Source organism: Jaculus jaculus, chromosome 3, assembly GCF_020740685.1.
Source record: "Jaculus jaculus isolate mJacJac1 chromosome 3, mJacJac1.mat.Y.cur, whole genome shotgun sequence".
Taxonomy (NCBI): Eukaryota; Metazoa; Chordata; class Mammalia; order Rodentia; family Dipodidae; genus Jaculus; species Jaculus jaculus.
Genome location: NC_059104.1, coordinates 190284606 through 190304138, shown reverse-complemented (window position 1 = coordinate 190304138; position 19533 = coordinate 190284606). Strand labels below are relative to the sequence as shown.

The window sequence follows — 19533 nt, the reverse complement described above, 5'->3', positions numbered from 1 at the left end:
AGGGACTCACTCATTAGCTGACAGCTGCCTCGTGATCTGTACTGTCAAAATGGAACTGGCATGCTTTTCTGCTCAGATGAACTTTACAGGATACCTGTTGGTAGGGAGCTCATTGGGTGTCATAAGCTTGGCTACAACGTTACTTTTCATGAAGACAGAAGTCCAAATGACAATAAAAAGCAGGGAGACATTATATACCACACATTTTACTTAAAAATATTTACTTCAAAGCCGGGCCTGGTGGCTCATACCTTTAATCCCCGCACTCAGGAGGCAGAGGTAGGAGGATCACCATGAGTTCAAAGCCACTCTGAGATTCCATAGTGAGTTCCAGGTCAGCCTGGGCTACAGTGAGACCCTACCTTGAAAAACAAAAAGCAAAAAACAAAGAAAAAACAAAAAAAAAAAATTTGCTTTACACTTCAGATGGGTGATATGAGGACACGGTCTGAGGGAGGCTCATCTCATGTGGTGGTGTAAAAATGCTATTGCTATATTTAAGACCCACAAAGGGATTTAAAAAAATTATTTATGAGAGTGAGAGTGTGAGAGAGAGGCAGATACAGAATGGGTGTACAAGGGCCTCTTGCCACTGCAAACAAATTCCAGACGTGTGTGCCACCTTGTGCATCTGGCTTTATGTGGGTACTGGGGAACTGAACCTAGGTCTTTTGATTTTTCCAGCATGCACCTTAACCAGTAAGTCATCTTTCCAGCCCCTGCAAATGAACTCCAGACACATGTGCCACCTTGTGCATCTGGTTACGTGTATCCTGGGGAATCGAACCTGGATTCTTTGGCTTGGCAGATAGACACCTTAACTGCTGAACCATCTCTCTGTCCCCTTTAGTTATGGTTAGTCTGCCTTGCCTACTCAATGTAAAATCTCATGTACAAGTTGGCACTGCCATTCTGCTCATTTCTTCTTGATGGAAAGTGGTTACGGTTCAGTCAACCATAGAAAGGAACTAGGTCTAACAGGGACCTTTCACAGAAAAAGTCACCAAAATTTAAGATATTTTAATGTCTAGATGCCTATGTGTTATATCCTACATTAGAGCTATCATAGAATATGTATTCTTCAGAATAATATTAAAGTACAAATTAAGATGGATGCTTTGTCTGCTAAACAAAAAACTGGGCTTCTTATCAAGGTTTCTTGGATCTTTCCTCAGGAAGTCCAATGAAGAAGAGAAAAGTTATGCAACAAATTTTATTTAGCATAGTCAGTTCCAACATTCAGCACAAAAAGTTTACAGAGGATAGAAAGTGCATTAATAAAAGCCAGTTTTACCCAAAGAAACAGAAAATATATTATTGATTCAAAATATTTTACACTTGCATGATAAACTGCAATAACTTATTCTGGGTACCTACTGATAAGAGAAAAAAAGAGAAGAAAAGAATGCTTTAAGAAGAGGTCCACCTCCAGCTGATACCAGAGAAGTCAGTAGAGGTCACTAAGACCGGCAGTCTTTCTTGCTTTTTGCATTAGCGCCCTCAGCTGGAACTGTTTACGAGACAGAAGCCGTACATGCTGGGAGGGGGGAAAAGTTTCAAAAAGTTTAGAATGGTTTTATCTATGCAGAAGTATCAGACAGCTTATCACCTAGACAGGAACGAAAGTCCTAAATGCATTACATATATACTAACCTTTGGAACTACTACCTTAATATGTATGGCTTTTATAAACCTTACTATAAAGTAGGATCGAACCCAGAGTTTTGTACAAGTTAACATTGAGCTACATTGCCAGCCTTGAACTACATCTCAAGACAAGATGCCAGGATGACATCACGTCACTGTAATGTAAGTTACCAGATGTTGCTGCTTGTCAAGAAGGGGAGGGGAAGGGATCAGGAGCACAGGCTAGTTCTGCCCCCAGTCCAATGTCTGGAAAAGGGCATCTTCATTTATATCTTTACCTATGCTATGTCCCCAACCAGGAGACAGTAGAGAGACAGCCTTCACTTGAAGCTCTAGTTTACACCTGCCATTCACCACAGAGACAAGCAAGGTCAGCAAGTAAGCATGAACACTGAGGCACTACCAGAAGCTGGCCAAATATTCAAAGAGTGGCTGGTTACTAATCCTAAGAACTCTTCTCCATGACCTAGCAAACAGCAACAACCAACCTTGGCCCTAGAGAGACAACCTTCATTCAGAAAGGCAGGCCACGTCCTGCTAGGCTAGCTTACCTGGGAAAACTGATTCAAGAGTATACCACTCTTAAGGCTATTAATAGATTTAAAAAAGGGGATGGACAATCATCTTAAAAAAGAAAAACCAAGAACTGGGCATGGTGGTGCATGCCTTTAATCCCAGCACTCAGGAGACAGAGGTAAGGGGGATTGCTGTAAGTGCTGAGACTTCATAGTGAATTCCAGGTCAGCCTGGGGCTAGAGTGAGACCCTACCTCAAAACTAAAAAATAAAAACAAACAAACAAACAAAAAAACCCCAAGATATCTGGTGTGCCTTCGGACCCATCCAGATTGTTTCCATTTATACCTTTAGCCCCCAGCCCACGTGGACTCTTACTCACGAGCCTTAGCACCCTAGGGGAGAAGGCACTCTTGGTTTGTGTTTTCAAAGTCACTGCTTCTACAGCCAAGTTCTAAACCCTGGAAAGCAGAGGGAGGAAGACATACCTTCAAAAAGACATCCAGGTCTATTACTCCCCGCCTCAATGCTTCTCCCAGGTAAAAAATAGTATCTTCAATTGCATTTTCCTCTGCATACAGATTTAGGATCTGTTTATATAGCGGGGCTGTGGGAATGATAACTTCATCAATATCATTATTTTCAGATTGGTTTTCCATTTTCTCCAGAGCAGAACTTAGTTCTTCATCCTTCTTTTTCAAAAGTTCTATGTTTTTATCAACTTCAGCCTGAAAACAGAACAGTCCATGCTTAACTTTATTCTAACTTGTACACAACTGTCTGCTAGTCAGAGATCTACAATTCATCTCACATTTTCAACTGACAGGTGATATTAACGTTTCTAGTAACTTATTGTTAAAGGTAGACAAAAAGATGAGACCTAATAGCCTGGGTGAAAATAGGACAGAATGGCAGAAATATCCTGAGATGGTTTGACATTTGATGATAGTGATAAGCTTGTCACTAAATAGTGCCATATGTTGCAAACAAGACCAACAGAGAGGGTGCTTTCCTGCAGGAAGTTCCTTTATACCAAAAATCATAAAACAAGTGGCATCTCCCTAGAGAGGAGTCAATGCAGAGGACCTGGTGAACTGAGTCCACACTCTAGCTATGAGGCATGGTAGGTGGGGGTTGGAGACTATAAATTACATTTGTACCATCTTTCTAGACTTCTGAAAACAGTTGACTACCATGACGTTAACTGTATACACACTAGAATAGTATGTGCAAATCATTTTCCCCAAAGCTCTCAAACTTTTAAACTCTTTTCTATTTCATTAAAATTGGAGGAATGGGCTAGAGAGATGGCTTAGCAGTTACGGTGCTTTCCTATGAAGTGAAAGGACCCAAGTTCCATTCCCCAGTACCCAGGAAAGCAAGATGCATAAGGTAGCACCTGCATGTGAAGTTCATCTGCGTGGCTAGAGGCCCTGGCATGCCCATTTTCTTTCTCTCAAATAACATTAAAAAAAAAAAAAATGGAGAGATTGGGCTGGAAATATGGTTCAGTGGTTAAAGGTACTTGCTTGCAAAGCCTAAAAGTCTGGTGGCCTGGGTTCAACTACCCAGTTTCCATGTAAGCCAGCTGCACAAAATGGTACATGTGCCTGGAGTTTGTCTGCAGTGGCAAGAGGCCCTGGCTTACCCATACTAACTCTTTTCTTCTGTCTCTCAAATAAAGACACTATATATATATATATATATATATATATATATTCATACACACACACACATATTTTATTTTTTTAATGGAGGGGCTGGGGAGATGGCTCAGAAGTTCAAAGTGCTTGCTTGCAAAGCCTGCCAGCCTGGGTTCAGTTCCTCAGTACCCACATAAAAACAGATGCACAAAGTGGTACATGTCTGTTTGCAGTGTCAAGAGGTCCTAGTGTGCTCACACTCTCTCAAGGAAATAATTGAAAATGTATTTAAAAAAATACATACATACATACGTGTACACACACACACACACACACACACACATATATCTTCTCACTCTAGCCCAGGCTGATCTGGAATTCACTATGTAGTCTCAGGGTGGCCTCAAACTCACTGAAATCCTCCTACCTCTGCCTCCTGAGTGCTTGGAATTAAAGGCATGCGCCACCATGCCCGGCCTAAAAAAATAATTTTTTTAAAAGAGAGACTGATTGAAATAGGGAGGGGATATGATGGAGAATGGAGTTTCAAAGGGGAAAGTGGGGGTGGTATTACCATAGGATATTTTTTATAATCATGGAAGTTGTTAATAAAAATTTGAAAAAAAAGATCTTATGGAAAAAGCTAACAAAATTTGTTTTAAAAAATCTTTAAAAAGGGGGGAGGGAGGGAGGGAATTACCATGGGATTTTTTTTTATAATCATGGAAAATGCTAATAAAAATTAAAAAATAAAAATTAAAAAAAATCTAAAAAAAAATAATTTTTTTAAAAATGGAAAAAATCTAAGATAGCAGACAACACTTGAGCCTGATGAACTAGTCCCCAGGGAATAATCAGGGGAAGGTGAAACATGGAGACCAGCAAGGCAAAGGACATGCAGAACAGCTGGAAGAAGTCACATCGGGAGCAGCAGCAGCTATAGCAGAAGCTGAGAAGGAAGTGCCCTCTCCTTGGTGCTGGTGGTCAACAAGCAGAAGTGAGGCGTTGTCTTAAGAAGGCTCCTGCCACATTGGCTCAGCAGCCCAAACCCTCCGTGCTCTGCACTTCTGGGAAATTCAGACCAAGTGTCACAGGTCTGCATGTTGAAACACAAGGAACAAAAAGCTGCAAGACTGCAGAAAACAAACCTTGGATTAGATTAGCCCAGCAGCCCACCAGCTAAAAACCTAGTGGGAATCAAAGTACACCTGGGAACTTCTACAGACTCCAAGCAATGCTCAGGGAATGGGCAAAAGGCAGGGCAAGCATTCCCCAGTGTGGTGGTTTGAATCAGGTGTCCCTCAGGTGTTCTGAATGCTTGGCAGATGCAGATGGCAATGTGGGAGGTGGAGCCTTGCTAGAGGCAGGCTGTAGGGTGCTATAACAGCTCCCCTTCTGTGAGAGTTTGGATCACTCTCGTTACTGTTGTCCACCTGCTGTGGCAGAGATGACATCCAGCCTCTGCTCATGCCATGCTTCCCCTGGAGACTGTAAGCCAAAATCAGTCCCCTCCTCCCATCAGCTGCTCGCGGTCAGGTGCTTTGTCCTGGCAACCAGAAGTGAACTACATACACACCAAGCCTGAAGGGATCCATAGAGACCCTGGCTTTGCAGCACTGCACAGATCTGGACAGCACAGACCCAAAAACAAGGCACAGGGAGAAAGACACTGCCCACCCCAGAGATCCCAGTGGAGGAGACAGCATTCCAGGAGACAGGGCAGGAACTGAGAGTCCAGGGACGCTAACAAGCAGGCTACTCAGCTTTCATATCTTTTACTTCCACACAGCTCTCTCCCCCTCTGTATCTAGTCTATCTTTAACACTTGGAGTCATTTTAGTGAGCCAGCTTGGCCTTGCTCTGCTTTTGTCCTTTACAGTTTCATTGTCATTTAGTTATTTTCTTTATTTGTTTCTTACTTTTCCCTTTCTCAAAGAACATTGTCTGGTCTGGTTTGCAGGGTCTCTATGCCTCAACCCCCCAAGAGGTGGAACTGTTCTACATTATCTGGCAGCATAACTTTAGCCAAAATTTGCTCATCTTCCCTGGTTTTGCTTTTTTGCCCCTATGGCTCCTCTCTCTATTTACATCCCTTCCTCTAGTATGTATCATCTCAATATCATCATTTTTTTAAAAAAATTCTGAGGTAGGGTCTAGCCCGGGCCAACCTGGAATTCACTATGTAGTCTTAGGCTGTCCTAGCACTCATGGCGATCCCCCTACTCCTGCTTCCCAAGGGCTGGGATTAAAGGTGTGTACCACCACACCTGGCTATAATCACTAATCTTGCTGTGTTATTTCTTTCTTTCTCTTTTCACTCATACCCACAATAACTAATATATTACTGCACACAATACTATCAATGACCCTTTACTCCCTAAAGTGATTAGTGTGTAAGGAGTGATTTTTTTTTTTTTTTTTACAGCATCCTATGAGTCTACTTTCATGGTGGGTCTAACTCTAGATAGTGATGTTTGATACAGACAGTATTTACTTACAGAGGTGGGTGGAGACAGATTGCTGCTCATGACATCAGGCTAACAGAAAAACAGTACCCTATACAAGCTACCTCTTCCTAAACACTGCAAACACGTCTAATAAAAGAAGTTGACCTAAATTAAAAAATAAAAATTTTGCCAGGTGTGGTGGTGCACGCCTTTAATCCCAGCACACAGGAGGCAGAGGGAGGAGGATCACTATGAGTTCAAGGCTTCCCTGAGACTACATAGTGAGTTCCAGGTCAGCCTGGGCTAGAGCAAGACTCTACCTCGAAAAATCAAAACAAACAAACAAATAAATAAATCAGGGCTGGAGAGATGGCTTAGCGGTTAAGCTCTTGCCTGTGAAGCCTAAGGACCCTGGCTCGAGGCTCGATTCCCCAGGACCCACGTTAGCCAGATGCACAAGGGGGCACACGTGTCTGGAGTTCGTTTGCAGTGGCTGGAGGCCCTGATGCGCCCATTCTCTCTCTGTCACTATCACATAAATAAATAAAAATAAACAAAAAAAATTTTTAAAAAAATCAATAAAAATTTCAACCAATGGTCAATGTCAAGTCTCAGCACCAAAACAAAAGACACTTGAAAAACCAAGACATGTCTCCTCCAAACCCTACCAATGCTACAGTAATGGCCCCTTCTGAGAGAGACTTAGATGAAATTCTAGACAAAGAATTCAAAATAATGGTGAGGGCTGGAGAGATGGCTTAGCGGTTAAGACACTTGCCTGTGAAGCCTAAGGGGCCCATGTTGGACTCTCCATACCCCACATTAGCCAGACGCACAAAGATGAGGCAAACGCAAGGTCACACATGCCTACTAAGTGGCGCGAGCATCTGGAATTCGATTGCAGTTGCTGAGGCCCTGGCATGCCAATTTTCTATCTCTCCTTTCTGTCTCTCTCACACACACTCTCTCTCATTCTCTCTAAGAAAATAAAAATTAATAAAATAATGGTGATATATTCAAAGAAATGAAAATAATTCTAAGAGAACACAAATAGTAAGTTGAGTGAAATAAGTCAATGTAAGAGATAAAATTAAATTCAATAAAGAGAAATCCTGGAGAAAAAGCAAACTGAGATGATGCTAAAAATGAAGAAAGAAAAGTCAAAAAGCTCAATGCAAACCCTCACCAGGAGAATGGGTGGGGATAGGGCATCAAGTCCCAAAGATAAGGAAGAGGGCTTGGTACACTCAGTCATGGGCAATGATTAGTGTCGAGGCTCGGTTCCCCAGGTCCCATGTTAGCCAGATGCACAAGGGGGCGCACACGTCTGGAGTTCGTTTGCAGAGGCTAGAAGCCCTGGCGCGCCCATTCTCTCTCTCCCTGTATCTGTCTTTCTCTCTCTGTCTGTCGCTATCAAATAAATAAATTAAAAAAAAAATACAAAGTGAGAACAGGGATGGTTTTAGGACACCATGAAAAGGACAAATATCAATTGTGGGCACAGAAGGAGAAAAAAAAAAAAAACTCCACACAAAAGCATAGAAAATAGTTTTACGAGCTGGAGGGATGGTTTAGCAGTTAAGGCGTTTTCCTGCAAAGCCAAAGGACCCAGGTTTGATTCCCCAGGACCCAGGTTAGCTAGACGCACAAGGGGTGCACGTGTCTGGAGTTCAGTTGCAGTGGCTGGAAGCCCTGGTGCACCCATTCTCTCTCTGTCTCCCTCTTTCTCTGTCAAATAAGTAAATAAAATTTTAAAAAGTATTTTCGGGCTGGAGAGATGGCTTGGTGGTTAAGCGCTTGCCTGTGATGCCTAAGGATCCCGGTTCGAGGCTCGATTCCCCAGGACCCACGTTAGCCAGATGCACAAGGGGGCGCACGCGTCTGGAGTTCGTTTGCAGAGGCTGGAAGCCCTGGCGTGCCCATTCTCTCTCTCTCCTGCTCTCTTTCTCTCTGTGTCTGTTGCTCTCAAATAAATAAATAAAAAATGAATAAAAAAATTAAAAAAAAAAGTATTTTCAATAGTCACAGCAGAAACTTTCCCAAATCAATAGACACAGGTAACTCTCCAGATACAATGGGTTATAGAACAAATAGAACAGATTGGAAAAAAAACTCTCCACATATTTTAGTTAAACCATTAAAAATCGAGAGCTCCAGGAGAAAACACTAAGTCACATATAAAGCCAGGCTGATTAGAACAGCTTAGTTTTTCAGTGGAAATTATAAAAGCCAGAAGGCCTTGTAATGATGTATTTCAAGTTCTGAAAGACAACAGTTGCCAACTGTTCCCACCGACACTATCAGTCATCATTCGAGAAGAATGAATTTCCATGATAAAAGCAGGCTAAAGAGACTTACAACCACAGAGCCAGCTCTACGAAGGACACTAGAAGGAATGCTTTGGACTGAAGAGAAGGATAAACACACCCAAGAGGCTACAGGTGGTGGGTGAGGTGACATACACCATTAATCCAAGTGCTTGGGAGTTTGAGAATATAAGGGCACCAAGACCAGCTTGAGACTACACAGTGAATTCTAGGTCAGCCTGGGTTAGAGTGAGACTCTACCTTGAAAAATAAATAAAGAACAAAAAGAAAGGCTACAGGAAAAAAAAAATGCTTGGACAGTTATTAAGCAAATGAGGACTAAGACACTATCAAATACAATCAACAAAATGTCAGAAATTAATATGTACCTTTCAATAGTAACTCTACATATCAATGGTGTCAATTTCCAATCAAAAGACACAGACTAGCAGACTAGTTTAGGAAACAGGATCCAGGCTGCAGAGACAGCTTAGCAGTTAAGGCACTTGCCTGTGAAGCCCAAGGACTCATGTTTGACTCTCCAAGTCCCACGTAACCCAGGTACACAGTGATGCAAGCGCGCAAGGTCACACATGCACACAAGGATATGCACACATCTGGAGTTCAACTACAGTGGCTGAGGGCCTGGTGTGCCCACTCTCTCTCTCTCTCTCTCTCATGGTAAAAAAAAAAAAAAAAAAAAAAGAACAACAATAACAACAACAAAAACCCAGGATCCATCCATTTGCTGCCTTCAAGGAACATACTTTACAATGAATAAAAGGATGGAAAAACATATTCCAGGTACACAGAACCAGAAAGCAAGGAGGAGTCAGTATTCTGACAAGAGATTCATAAACACAGTTTACTAGGGTTCATGACCCTGGTGGGCAGGAGAAGAGGAGGTGATGCTGCATTCAGACATCTGTGCCTTGGCTTCATCCCTTCTACTCTACAAGGCACAGCCATATGCTGTAAATATTTCCTATGTGTCAACTCAGGGTTGGCAGATCTTTATCATGCTGCAAACTCCAAATTTTTACTTCCTTATAATGGACAACATCAAGCTTTCAGTCTTTTGGGCCAAATATTACCTCCTAGGTCTAATTAAGGTGCAAGTCAAGTGTTCAAAAATCACTTACTTAGCTGGGCGTGGTGGCACATGCCTTTAATCCCAGCACTCGGGAGGCAGAGGTAGGAGGTTTGCCATGAGTTCGAGGCCACCCTGAGACCCTAGTGAATTCCAGGTCAGCCTGGGCTAGAGTGAGACCCTACCTCAAAAATCAAAACAAAACAAAACAAAAAAACCACTTTCCTAGGAAAACACAAAACATGAACTCCACTCAATAACAACCCTATAAACACTACATCCCCTCAACCCCGCCTTTTTTCTTTTTCTTCAAGACAGGGTGCTACTATATAGCCCAGGCCAGCTTCCAACTGGTGAGATCCCCTCTTACCTCAGCCCCTGATTATAGGTGTGCACCACCATGTCTGGCTTAGAGAAGCTATATTCAAATATCTGAGGACACCCACAGTTTTCTGAACTTTCTACACACACATACAGGAAACATAACGAATTCTGCTGTGGCTACAACTCAATCCCAAAACTATAAGTCTTCAGTGAATTACTTACTACTTCTTGATCTAAACGGGTAACCATCTCTTCCAGTTTCTGGTGACCTTTTTTCAGGTCTTCCTCTGTTCGTTTCAAGGCATTGAGCTCTGCCTGGGCGCGATCCATTTCCTCTTTCATCCGCCATCTCAGTTTGTCACTGACTGCTGAGATGAGAGATGCTCGGATGGTGTCCTCACTGATTGTGCCGTCTCTGTTGGGACCTGCAGGAGATAAGGGCTCAGGTGTGCTTCCATGACTGGCAAGTCTTTGTGCAAAGCCTATGTTACACGTTGCTGGGAAAGCCAGCACTGCCCGTAATTCCATGGAAAGGACAGCCAGAACCCTTGGACTTGGAATTTTCTGGACTGCCCCATGCATTTCTTTTCTTTGTTGATTTTAATCTGTATTTGCTGCTATGATCAGCTACAACTGGGTGTATGATAGCCTTCAGTAAGTTCTGTAAGTCTTTCTAGAGAGTGGTAGAACCTGAGGGTAGGCTTGGGAACTCATGAACTTGAAACTGGTATTAGAAGTGAGGGTTGTTAACTGAATTTATTACAGGTCCTTAGCCGAAGATATCCTCTCTTAACTAATTAGAAATTCACAATTCATGATAATCTGGAATGAGAATCATATGTCCATTTGCTAACCAAATATATAAAAAATATACCAAAAAGCTGTTTTTCATGAAACTTTTCTGACTCAATCTGACTTAAAGACTTAGCTGTTTTGCCGGGCATGGTGGCGCATGCCTTTAATCCCAGCACTTGGGAGGCAGAGGTAGGAGGATCGCTGTCAGTTCAAGGCCACCCTGAGACTACAGAGTTAATTCCAGGTCAGCCTGGACCAGAGTGAGACCCTACCTCGAAAAACCAAAAAAAAAAAAAAAAAAGACTTAGCTGTTTAATTTGATCAAGATAGGGCTGGAGAGATGGCTTAGCGGTTAAGCGCTTGCCTGTGAAGCCTAAGGACCCCAGTTCAAGGCTCGGTTCCCCAGGTCCCACGTTAGCCAGATGCACAAGGGAGCGCACGCATCTGGAGTTCGTTTGCAGAGGCTGGAAGCCCTGGCGCGCCCATTCTCTCTCTCTCCCTCTATCTGTCTTTCTCTCTGTGTCTGTCGCTCTCAAATAAATAAAAAAAAATTAAAATTAATTTGATCAAGATAAAGGCCAGATCAAAATCTTTAGTTACCTGGTGATTTATTAAGTCCTTAGAACAAGCAAACATGGATAGTTCCTACTAGCCTAATTCAGAATTTCATTCCTGTCCAGAAGGTGAAGCACAGACCAGTGAAGATGGTCACCTCATCAAGTCCCCACTCTGCTAAACATGTCGTTTCCAAGAGAACCTCCCTCCTATGTCCTATGCAGAAGTTGATTATGCTGCTCATGAGATGCCAAAGATCCTCCTCCTAGCAATTTGGTACAAAACCTATGAGTATAGTTAAGCATACAAATATAGGCTCAGTTCCATTTACCTGTATAGACATTATCTATAGATATATAATATAAATAAACAAAGACTTAAGGGTTTTTATTTAACCTACTGTGCATTTTTCAGATTATATAAAAACATACCAAATTTTGTTAAAATTATTATAACTGGCCTAATGGATCAATGTTATGCTAATGTTAAACTTTCAAGTCTCAAAAAAATTTTTTTTTGTTTGTTTTCCGAGGCAGGGTCTCACTCTAGCTCAGGCTAACCTAGAATTCACTATGTAGTCTCAGGGTGGCCTTGAACTCATTGCGATCCTCCTACCTCTGCCTCCCAAGTGTAGGTAAAGGCATGTACCACCACGCCTGGCTGCTCAAGTCTCTTATTTTTTTAAGAACAACCATGTAGTCCTTGAATTATGTTTCTCATAAAATATGTCGCTGACAGTCTTAACAGAACTAGAAAAAAAACCTTTTAATTTTCATGTAAACACAAAAGACCACAAAGAGTCAAAACAACCCTAATAATAGAAATAATACTAGAATTATCACAATATTTGATTTCAACTTATACTATAAGGCCACAGAAATAAAAAAAGGAAAGCATGATCCTAGCAAACACAGGCATGCAGACACACAGAGCAAAGAAGCCTGAGAAACAAAAGCAAGCATCTACTGTATCTGGTTTATAAAATGCCAAAAACCTGTGTTGAAGGACAGCCTTGTCAACAAATGGTGCTGGGAAAACTAGCTACCTCCATGAAGAAGACTGAAATTAGACGTCTACTTCTCATGTTGTATATAAGTCAACTAAACAGGACTCAAAGACTTTAAGACCTGAAAGCCTGAAATTTTCAGTGGAAAACAGGACTAATACTTCAAGATAGCAAAGCAGGCAATGACTTTCTAAATACGACCCCAACAGCTCAGGAAACAAGAATTGACAAATGACACTATATCAAATTAAAACACTTCTGCACAGCAAAGGAAGTAATCAGCAAGAAGACAGTCTAACATGGAAGAAAATTTGCCAGCTATTCACTGACATGGGATTAATATCTAGAATGTATGAAAGAATTCACAGTGGAGTTGGCAGAGTGTTCATCTACATTCACAAAGCCTTGAATTCAGTTCTCAGTACCACATAAAAAGGATGTATTGGCGCACACCTGTAATCTCCAGCACTCAGGAGGTAGAGGCAGGAGGATCAGAAGTTCAAGTAATCCTTGGCTATTTATTTGAGTTTGAGACCAGTATGGGCTACATGAGGCCTGTCTTAAAAAATTACACATCAAAAGAATAATCTAATCAATAAATGGACAAAAATGCTAACTTCTGAAGTAACTCTATTGGTTGAAGACACGGTTATTTTGACTGGGACTGTAAATATAATTTTGTTTCTAAGCTACATTAGCACAACTTTCAGAAATGCCCACTGTGAATGTCAAAGTATATTTTACGTATTTTGTACTTAATTGTAGTTTTTTTTTTCTTCAGAAATCTTGTTTTATACTTGTTAAATTGAACACAAATTTTGGATGTCTGGACATTACTTTTCATACTTGAAATAAACATTTATTTTAAAAAAATAAATAAATGGACAAGAACTGAACAAACATGTTATTGGCATAAAGAGCCAATAAATTTATGAAAAAAAAACCAACATATTCAGCCATGAGGGAAATGCAAATCAAAACTACATTAAAATTCTAATCTCACCCCAGTCAGAATGGCTAACATCATGAAAAGAAGCAACAAATGCTGGTGTGGTGTGGAAACTAAGAAAGGAACCCTTCTACCCTGTTGTTTTGTAATTAAATTCATCTCACTACTACGGAGATCAGTATGATGGCTCCCTTGAAGAAACCCAGATGATCCACATGACTCCTAGGTATATACCCAAAGGAATCAGTCAGCAGACAAGAGAGACACCTGCCTACTGGTGTTGTTTACACAACTATTCACAATAGTCACATTATAGAATAAGCCTACCTGCCCATAAGTGGATGCAGAGATAAACAAAATGGGGGCTGGAGAAGATGGCTTAGTGGTTAAGGTGCTTGCTTGCAAAGCCAAAGGACCCTGGTTCAATTCCCCAGGACCCATGTAAGCCAGATGCACAAGGAGGTGCACACATTTGGAGTCTCTTTGCAGTGGCTGGAGGCCCTTCTCTTTCTTTCTACCTCTTTCTGTCTCTCTCAAATAAATAAGTAAATGAAATATCTTATAAAAAATGGAGCCGGGCGTGGTGGCGCACGCCTTTAATCCCAGCACTCGGGAGGCAGAGGTAGGAGGATCGCCATGAGTTCAAGGCCACCCTGAGACTACAGAGTTAATTCCAGGTCAGCCTGGACCAGAGTGAGACCCTACCTCGAAAAACCAAAAAAAAAAAAAAAAAAAAAAGGAACTGTGTCACATGCAGGAAAATGGATGGAAACGAATCACGTTAAGCTTGACACAGAAAGATACGCACCACATGTTTTTACTCACAATGTGAACCTAAGGGGAGAGGGAAGAAAGTGGAAGCAGAAGAAGTGGACCACAGGAATGGAGAAGTGGTGATAATGTGTGTGAAAATATGCTCAAAAATGTTAATACATGGGTGAAAATGCCAATGAAACCCATCAATTTTTATAATGTACAAATACACACATGTATATATTTATCTAAGCAAATACTATTACCAAGTTAAATCCAAGACTGTTCAGCTAAAGCTTTAGGAATGGGAACCAACCCAAGGCAACAAACTGCCTAGCCCATGAAGGTCATCCAAGGAGGCTAGAAATGCCAAGATTAGGCCTAGTCTTAACCTCTTGTCCTCACAGGCCTTATTATAAACAACATCCAAAGTTAATTTAAGTCCACCATACTTTCATATTATAATTAAGCCAGGTGTGATGGCTCATGCTTATAACCCTAGCAACGACTGAGGCAGGCAGATTGCCATGAGTTCAAGGCCAGCCTGCACTACCAAGTGAGACTCTGTGTCAAAACAAAACAACTCTAATGCCCCCCCCCAGAAAAACAAATCCCCAAACCAGGCCAGGAGAGATAGCTCAGCACTTAAAGCATTGCTGTGCAAGCATGAGAGCCTGCGGAGGCCTCAGAGACCACTCAAACTCGACCCCCAGGACCCACATAAACAGCTTGGTGTGGCCGTGCATGTCTGTAACCCCAATCTTTCTTTAAAAGCATATATTTTAATTTTAACTTATTTATTTGACAGAGAAAGAGGGAGAGAGAGAATGGGAGCATCATGGCCTCCAGCCACTGCAAAGGAACTCCAGACACATGCGTCCCTTGTGCATCTGGCTAATGTGGGTCCTGGGGAATCGAACTAAGGTCCTTTCACTTTGCAAGCAAACGCCTTAACTTCTGAGCCATCCCTCCAGCCCTTTTTTTTTTCCCCCAACGTAGGGTTTCAACTCTTCCAGGCTAACCTTGAATTCACTATAGAGTCTCAGATTGGCCTTGAATTTATAGTGATCTACCTACCTCTGCTTCCCAAGTGCTGGGATTAAAGACATGCACCACCCTGCCTGGCTCCTGTAATTCCAATCTTAAAGGAAAGGAGAGACTTGAAAATTGCAGGAGCTCATAAAAAAATAACAAGCTTTGGGATCAGTAAGACTCTGGCTCAAATAAGAAAGGAGGACAAGGGGCTAGAAAGATGACTTAGAGGTTAGGATGCTTGCTAGAGGCACCTGAGAAGATGACTCAGTGGCTAAAGACACTTGCTTATAAAGTCTGCCAGTCCAGGGTTCGATTCCCCACTATCCATGTAAAGCCAGAAGCATAAAGTAATGCATTTATCTGAAATTTGTTTGCAGTGGCAGCAGACACTAGCCCATCCATGCTCATTCGCTCCCTCCACCCCTTCTCAAATATTTAAAAAATTCAATGATGAACTTGTCACTTTGAGAGGCTACTTAAACAAGTAGGAAAAAATATTTAATGGAAGTTTCTCATTCACTTCTTAGTCAATTTACAAACTTTTCTTGTTTGCTTTGTTTTTTTTTTTTTTTGGTTTGGTTTGAGGTAGGGTCTTGCTCTGGCCCAGATTGACCTGGAATGCATTATGTAGTCTCAGGGTGGCCTTGAACTCATGGTGATCCTCCTACCTCTGTCTCCTGAGTGCTGGGATTAAAGGCATGCACCACCATACTCTGTCTTTTTTTTTTTTTTAAACCAAACTGCCTAAGAGAAATTCTAATACTCTCTATATCTGATATAACAAGCCTTGAATATCTACTCAAATAGAGTTAGATTCCACCATTCCAGATCAGCAGTTACAAAGGTCAGACAACACTTCATTTAACTATCAGGCAGCATCCACCATCACACTGAATCCTTAGGAAATAAAGACAGAATCTTTCTAGTGTTAGGAAAACATGCTACTTGACAGACCTGATAATTCAGTGAATAATTCAGGCTATTATCTTTACCTTTTTTTCCCCCGAGATCCTTAAGGAACCTACGCTAATCTTAAACTTCTAGTCATCCTGCTTCCACCTCCCAAATTCTGGGATCACAGGTGTGCATCACTGTGCCTGGTTGTACATAGGAATCAAACCCAGAGCTTCTTCCATGCTAGGCAAGCACTCTACTACCTGAGCTGCATTCCCAGGCCCTAAGGTAGGCTTTTATATTTTTATTTATTTCAGAGAGAGAGAAAGAGCAAGCAAGTACACGCACCAGGGTCTCGTAGCCACTGCAAACGAACTCCAGACGCACATGTGACCTTATGCTTCTGGCTTACGTGGGTGCTGGGGGTCGAACCTGGGTCCTTAGGCTTCACAGACAACCACTAAGCCACCTCTCCAGCCCCTAGGCTTTAAAGCACATTACTGGACTGGAGAAATGGCTTAATGGTTTAAGGTGCTTGCTTGCCAAGCCTGAGGGCCTCGATTTAATTCCTTTGTACCCACATAAGCCAGATGCACAAAGTGGTGCATGCATCTGGAATTCATTTGCAGTGGTTAGAGGCCCTAGTGAGCACCTCCTCGCCCCAACCAATCTCTCTCAAATAAAGTAGTTTAGAAAAAAAATAAAGTGCCCTACTACACACCACCTAAGGGAAATTAATTGCTCTGCATGTTTATTTCTGGACATTTACAATGGCCCACATGATGGTCCTCAGTTTGGCATGTTTCAAGACCTCAATGGATACCTGAAATTGTATCTAGTGCTAAACCCTGTCTTTGTTGTCTTTTCTGTTTATACTTACCAATAATAAGTTTAACTTAGTATTGTATATATGTAAGTACAATGATTGAGATGGGGAGGTAATATGATGGAGAAAGTAATTTCAAAGAAGAAAGTGCGGGGGGGGGAGGGAGGGTATTAACATGGGATATTTTTTATAATCATGGAAAATGTTAATAAAAATTATGAAAAGAAAAAAAATAAGTTTAACTTATAAATTAGATACAGTAACAGAATGTGATGGTAGGTCTTGGTTGTCAACTTGACTTAAAGAGGTATCTAGGGCTGATGAAACTCACCTGTGTGGGGGCATGTCCAGAGAGGACAGGACATGTGGGACAATGACCAGGAGGAAAAGACCAGCACTCTATTGGGAAGTAACTTCAAATAGTCCATATACATTATAAAAAATTAAAGATGCACCAGGTGTGGTGACATGTGCCTGTAATCCTAACACTCAGGACAGAGAGGAAAGAGGAAAACAAGTTCAACCTGACCTGTGCTACACAGTGAAACCTTACATAAAAAAATAAAACAAAAGATGCTACGTGGCATGTATAAGCACAAAGGTGGCCTATAAATTTTTAAGGAGAGTTAAAATGCCATTAACCTCTAGCTGGGTGTGGTGGCACAGACCTTTAATCCCAGCACTTGAGAGGCAGAGGTAGGAGGATCACTGAGAGTGCAAGGCCACCCTGAGAATAATTTCAGGTCAACCTGGGCTAGATTGAGACTCTACCTTGAAACTCCACCCCCCTCCCAAAAAAAACCAAACAAGTGGATCAAAATTAAAGTCATTCCTTAAAATTACAACTCTGTGAATGACTGCCCTACAAGCACAAAGATTTGAGTTCAGATTCCCAGCACCCATGTAAAAGTCAGGCATGGCAGCTTGCTTATAAACTCAGTACTAAGCAGGTCATGATAGGAGGGTCCCTGGGGCTTGCTGGCCAGCGAGTCTAGCAGAATCAGTACTTCTACGTTCAATGAAAATATAAGCTGATGAACAATTGAGGAAGACCCCCAGTGTTGACCTCTGGCCTCTACCCACATGTACACAGTTGTACTCACACATATGAACATGTGTACATGCATGCACGTCACACACACAAAATTCTAATTCAATAATTAAATAATCTGCCATGTTCAAAGGAACCCAAATTAACCAGTTTCTTGTACCTTTCGCTTACTTATCCAATTATAACTTCCTTGTTAAATTACTTACCAGCAGGCTGGGGAGATGGCTCAGCAGTTAAGAGTGTGTGCCACTTAGCCGGGCGTGGTGGTGCATGCCTTTAATCCCAGCACTCGGGAGGCAGTGGTAGGAGGATTGCCATGAGTTCGAGGCCACCCTGAGACACCATAGTGAATTCCAGGTCAGCCTGGGCTAGAATAAGACCCTACCTCGAAAAACCAAAAAAAAAACACAAAAAAACAAACACCAAAGAAAGAGTGTGTGCCACTTAAACACAGGGGTTTGTGAAGACCTGGGACTATTCAACTTCAAAATTCCAGAACCCACATTAAAAAGACAACAACAAAAAACTGGGCAGGCCTTGCAGGTCTGTGACTCCGGCCCATGAAGGGCAGAGACTAGAGAATCACTCAGGCATAGCTGAGGAAGCAGCCGAGAGGCAGAGCACTTGCTGAGAATCAGTAGGGCTCATTGACCTCTTCTGGGTTGAGGAAGAGTCTGTCTTAAGGAAGTATATGTATGAGCAATAGAGAAGGGCATCAGAAGTTCTCCTCTAGCTTCTGAAAGCAAAGTAAGGTGTGCACACATGCACATACCACACATACTACACACAATTATCTAATTACAAATGTGTCATTTCTGTAGCAGAAAAAGCTTTAATGTTTGTCAGAATAAGCTCCAAGCATTTATATTTACTCTCATGACTCACTGCCCAAGATTGGAAGACAGTTCCATTTACCATGAAGATGACACAGGTATTTCCCGATAAAGCCTGTGAAAGACTAAAGACAAAATATTCCCACTCCTCCCAAGCAAGTGTGCATTTAGTACGTTCACATCAGTGGGAAGCCATATCCTGAAGGATGGGTTCTCTAGACCAAACTCCTTATTCCAGGGTGCCAGGAAGGAACAGTATTGGTGAAGATAGTCAAGACAACCTTGCCATGTTTACTAACTACTAACTTCAAAGGATGTTAATAGTCAAGCTTTCTTAGTTTTTCTTTTAAAGTTTTAAAAAAATGGACCAAAGAATAAAGACGATACTAAACCATTCAGCAGGAGTACTTGCTGGGCTTCCCACTTCAGCAATTTAAAACATGATTTTTTTTGTTTATTTTTATTTATTTATTTGAGAGTGATAGAGGGAGGGAGGCAGATTTTATATTATTTTTGTTCAGTTTATTTATTTATTTATTTGAGAGTGACAGAGAGAGAGGGAGAGACAGATAGAGAGAGAATGGGCGTGCCAGGGCTTCCAGCCACTGCAAATGAACTCCAGACACGTGTGCCCCCTTGTGCATCTGGCTAACGTGGGTCCTGGGGAATCGAGCCTCGAACTGGGGTCCTTAGGCTTCACAGGCAAGCACTTAACCGCTAAGCCATCTCTCCAGCTTCCAGATTATATATATATATATCGAGAGAGAGAGAGGGAGAGAGAGAATATGAATATGGGTGCACCAGGGCCTCCAGCCACTGCAGACAAATTCCAGAAGTGTGCGGCTCCTTGTGCATCTGGCTTAT

General features: G+C 41.8%; 1 protein-coding gene across 2 annotated transcripts in view; it reads right to left on the bottom strand.

Annotated features, from left to right (window-relative positions):
• Positions 1 to 1199: 1199 nt before the first annotated feature.
• Tsg101 (tumor susceptibility 101) overlaps positions 1200 to 19533 on the bottom strand; it is a 59656-nt gene continuing 41322 nt past the window's right edge. For both annotated transcript variants that reach the window (XM_004650803.3, XM_045145447.1), the window contains 3 exons: positions 10195 to 10397; positions 2651 to 2890; positions 1200 to 1537 (listed from right to left, as the gene is read on the bottom strand). In XM_004650803.3, coding sequence (XP_004650860.1) covers positions 1448 to 1537; positions 2651 to 2890; positions 10195 to 10397 — 533 coding nt within the window. In that variant the 3' untranslated portion in view covers positions 1200 to 1447. The remainder of the gene's footprint in view (positions 1538 to 2650; positions 2891 to 10194; positions 10398 to 19533) is intronic.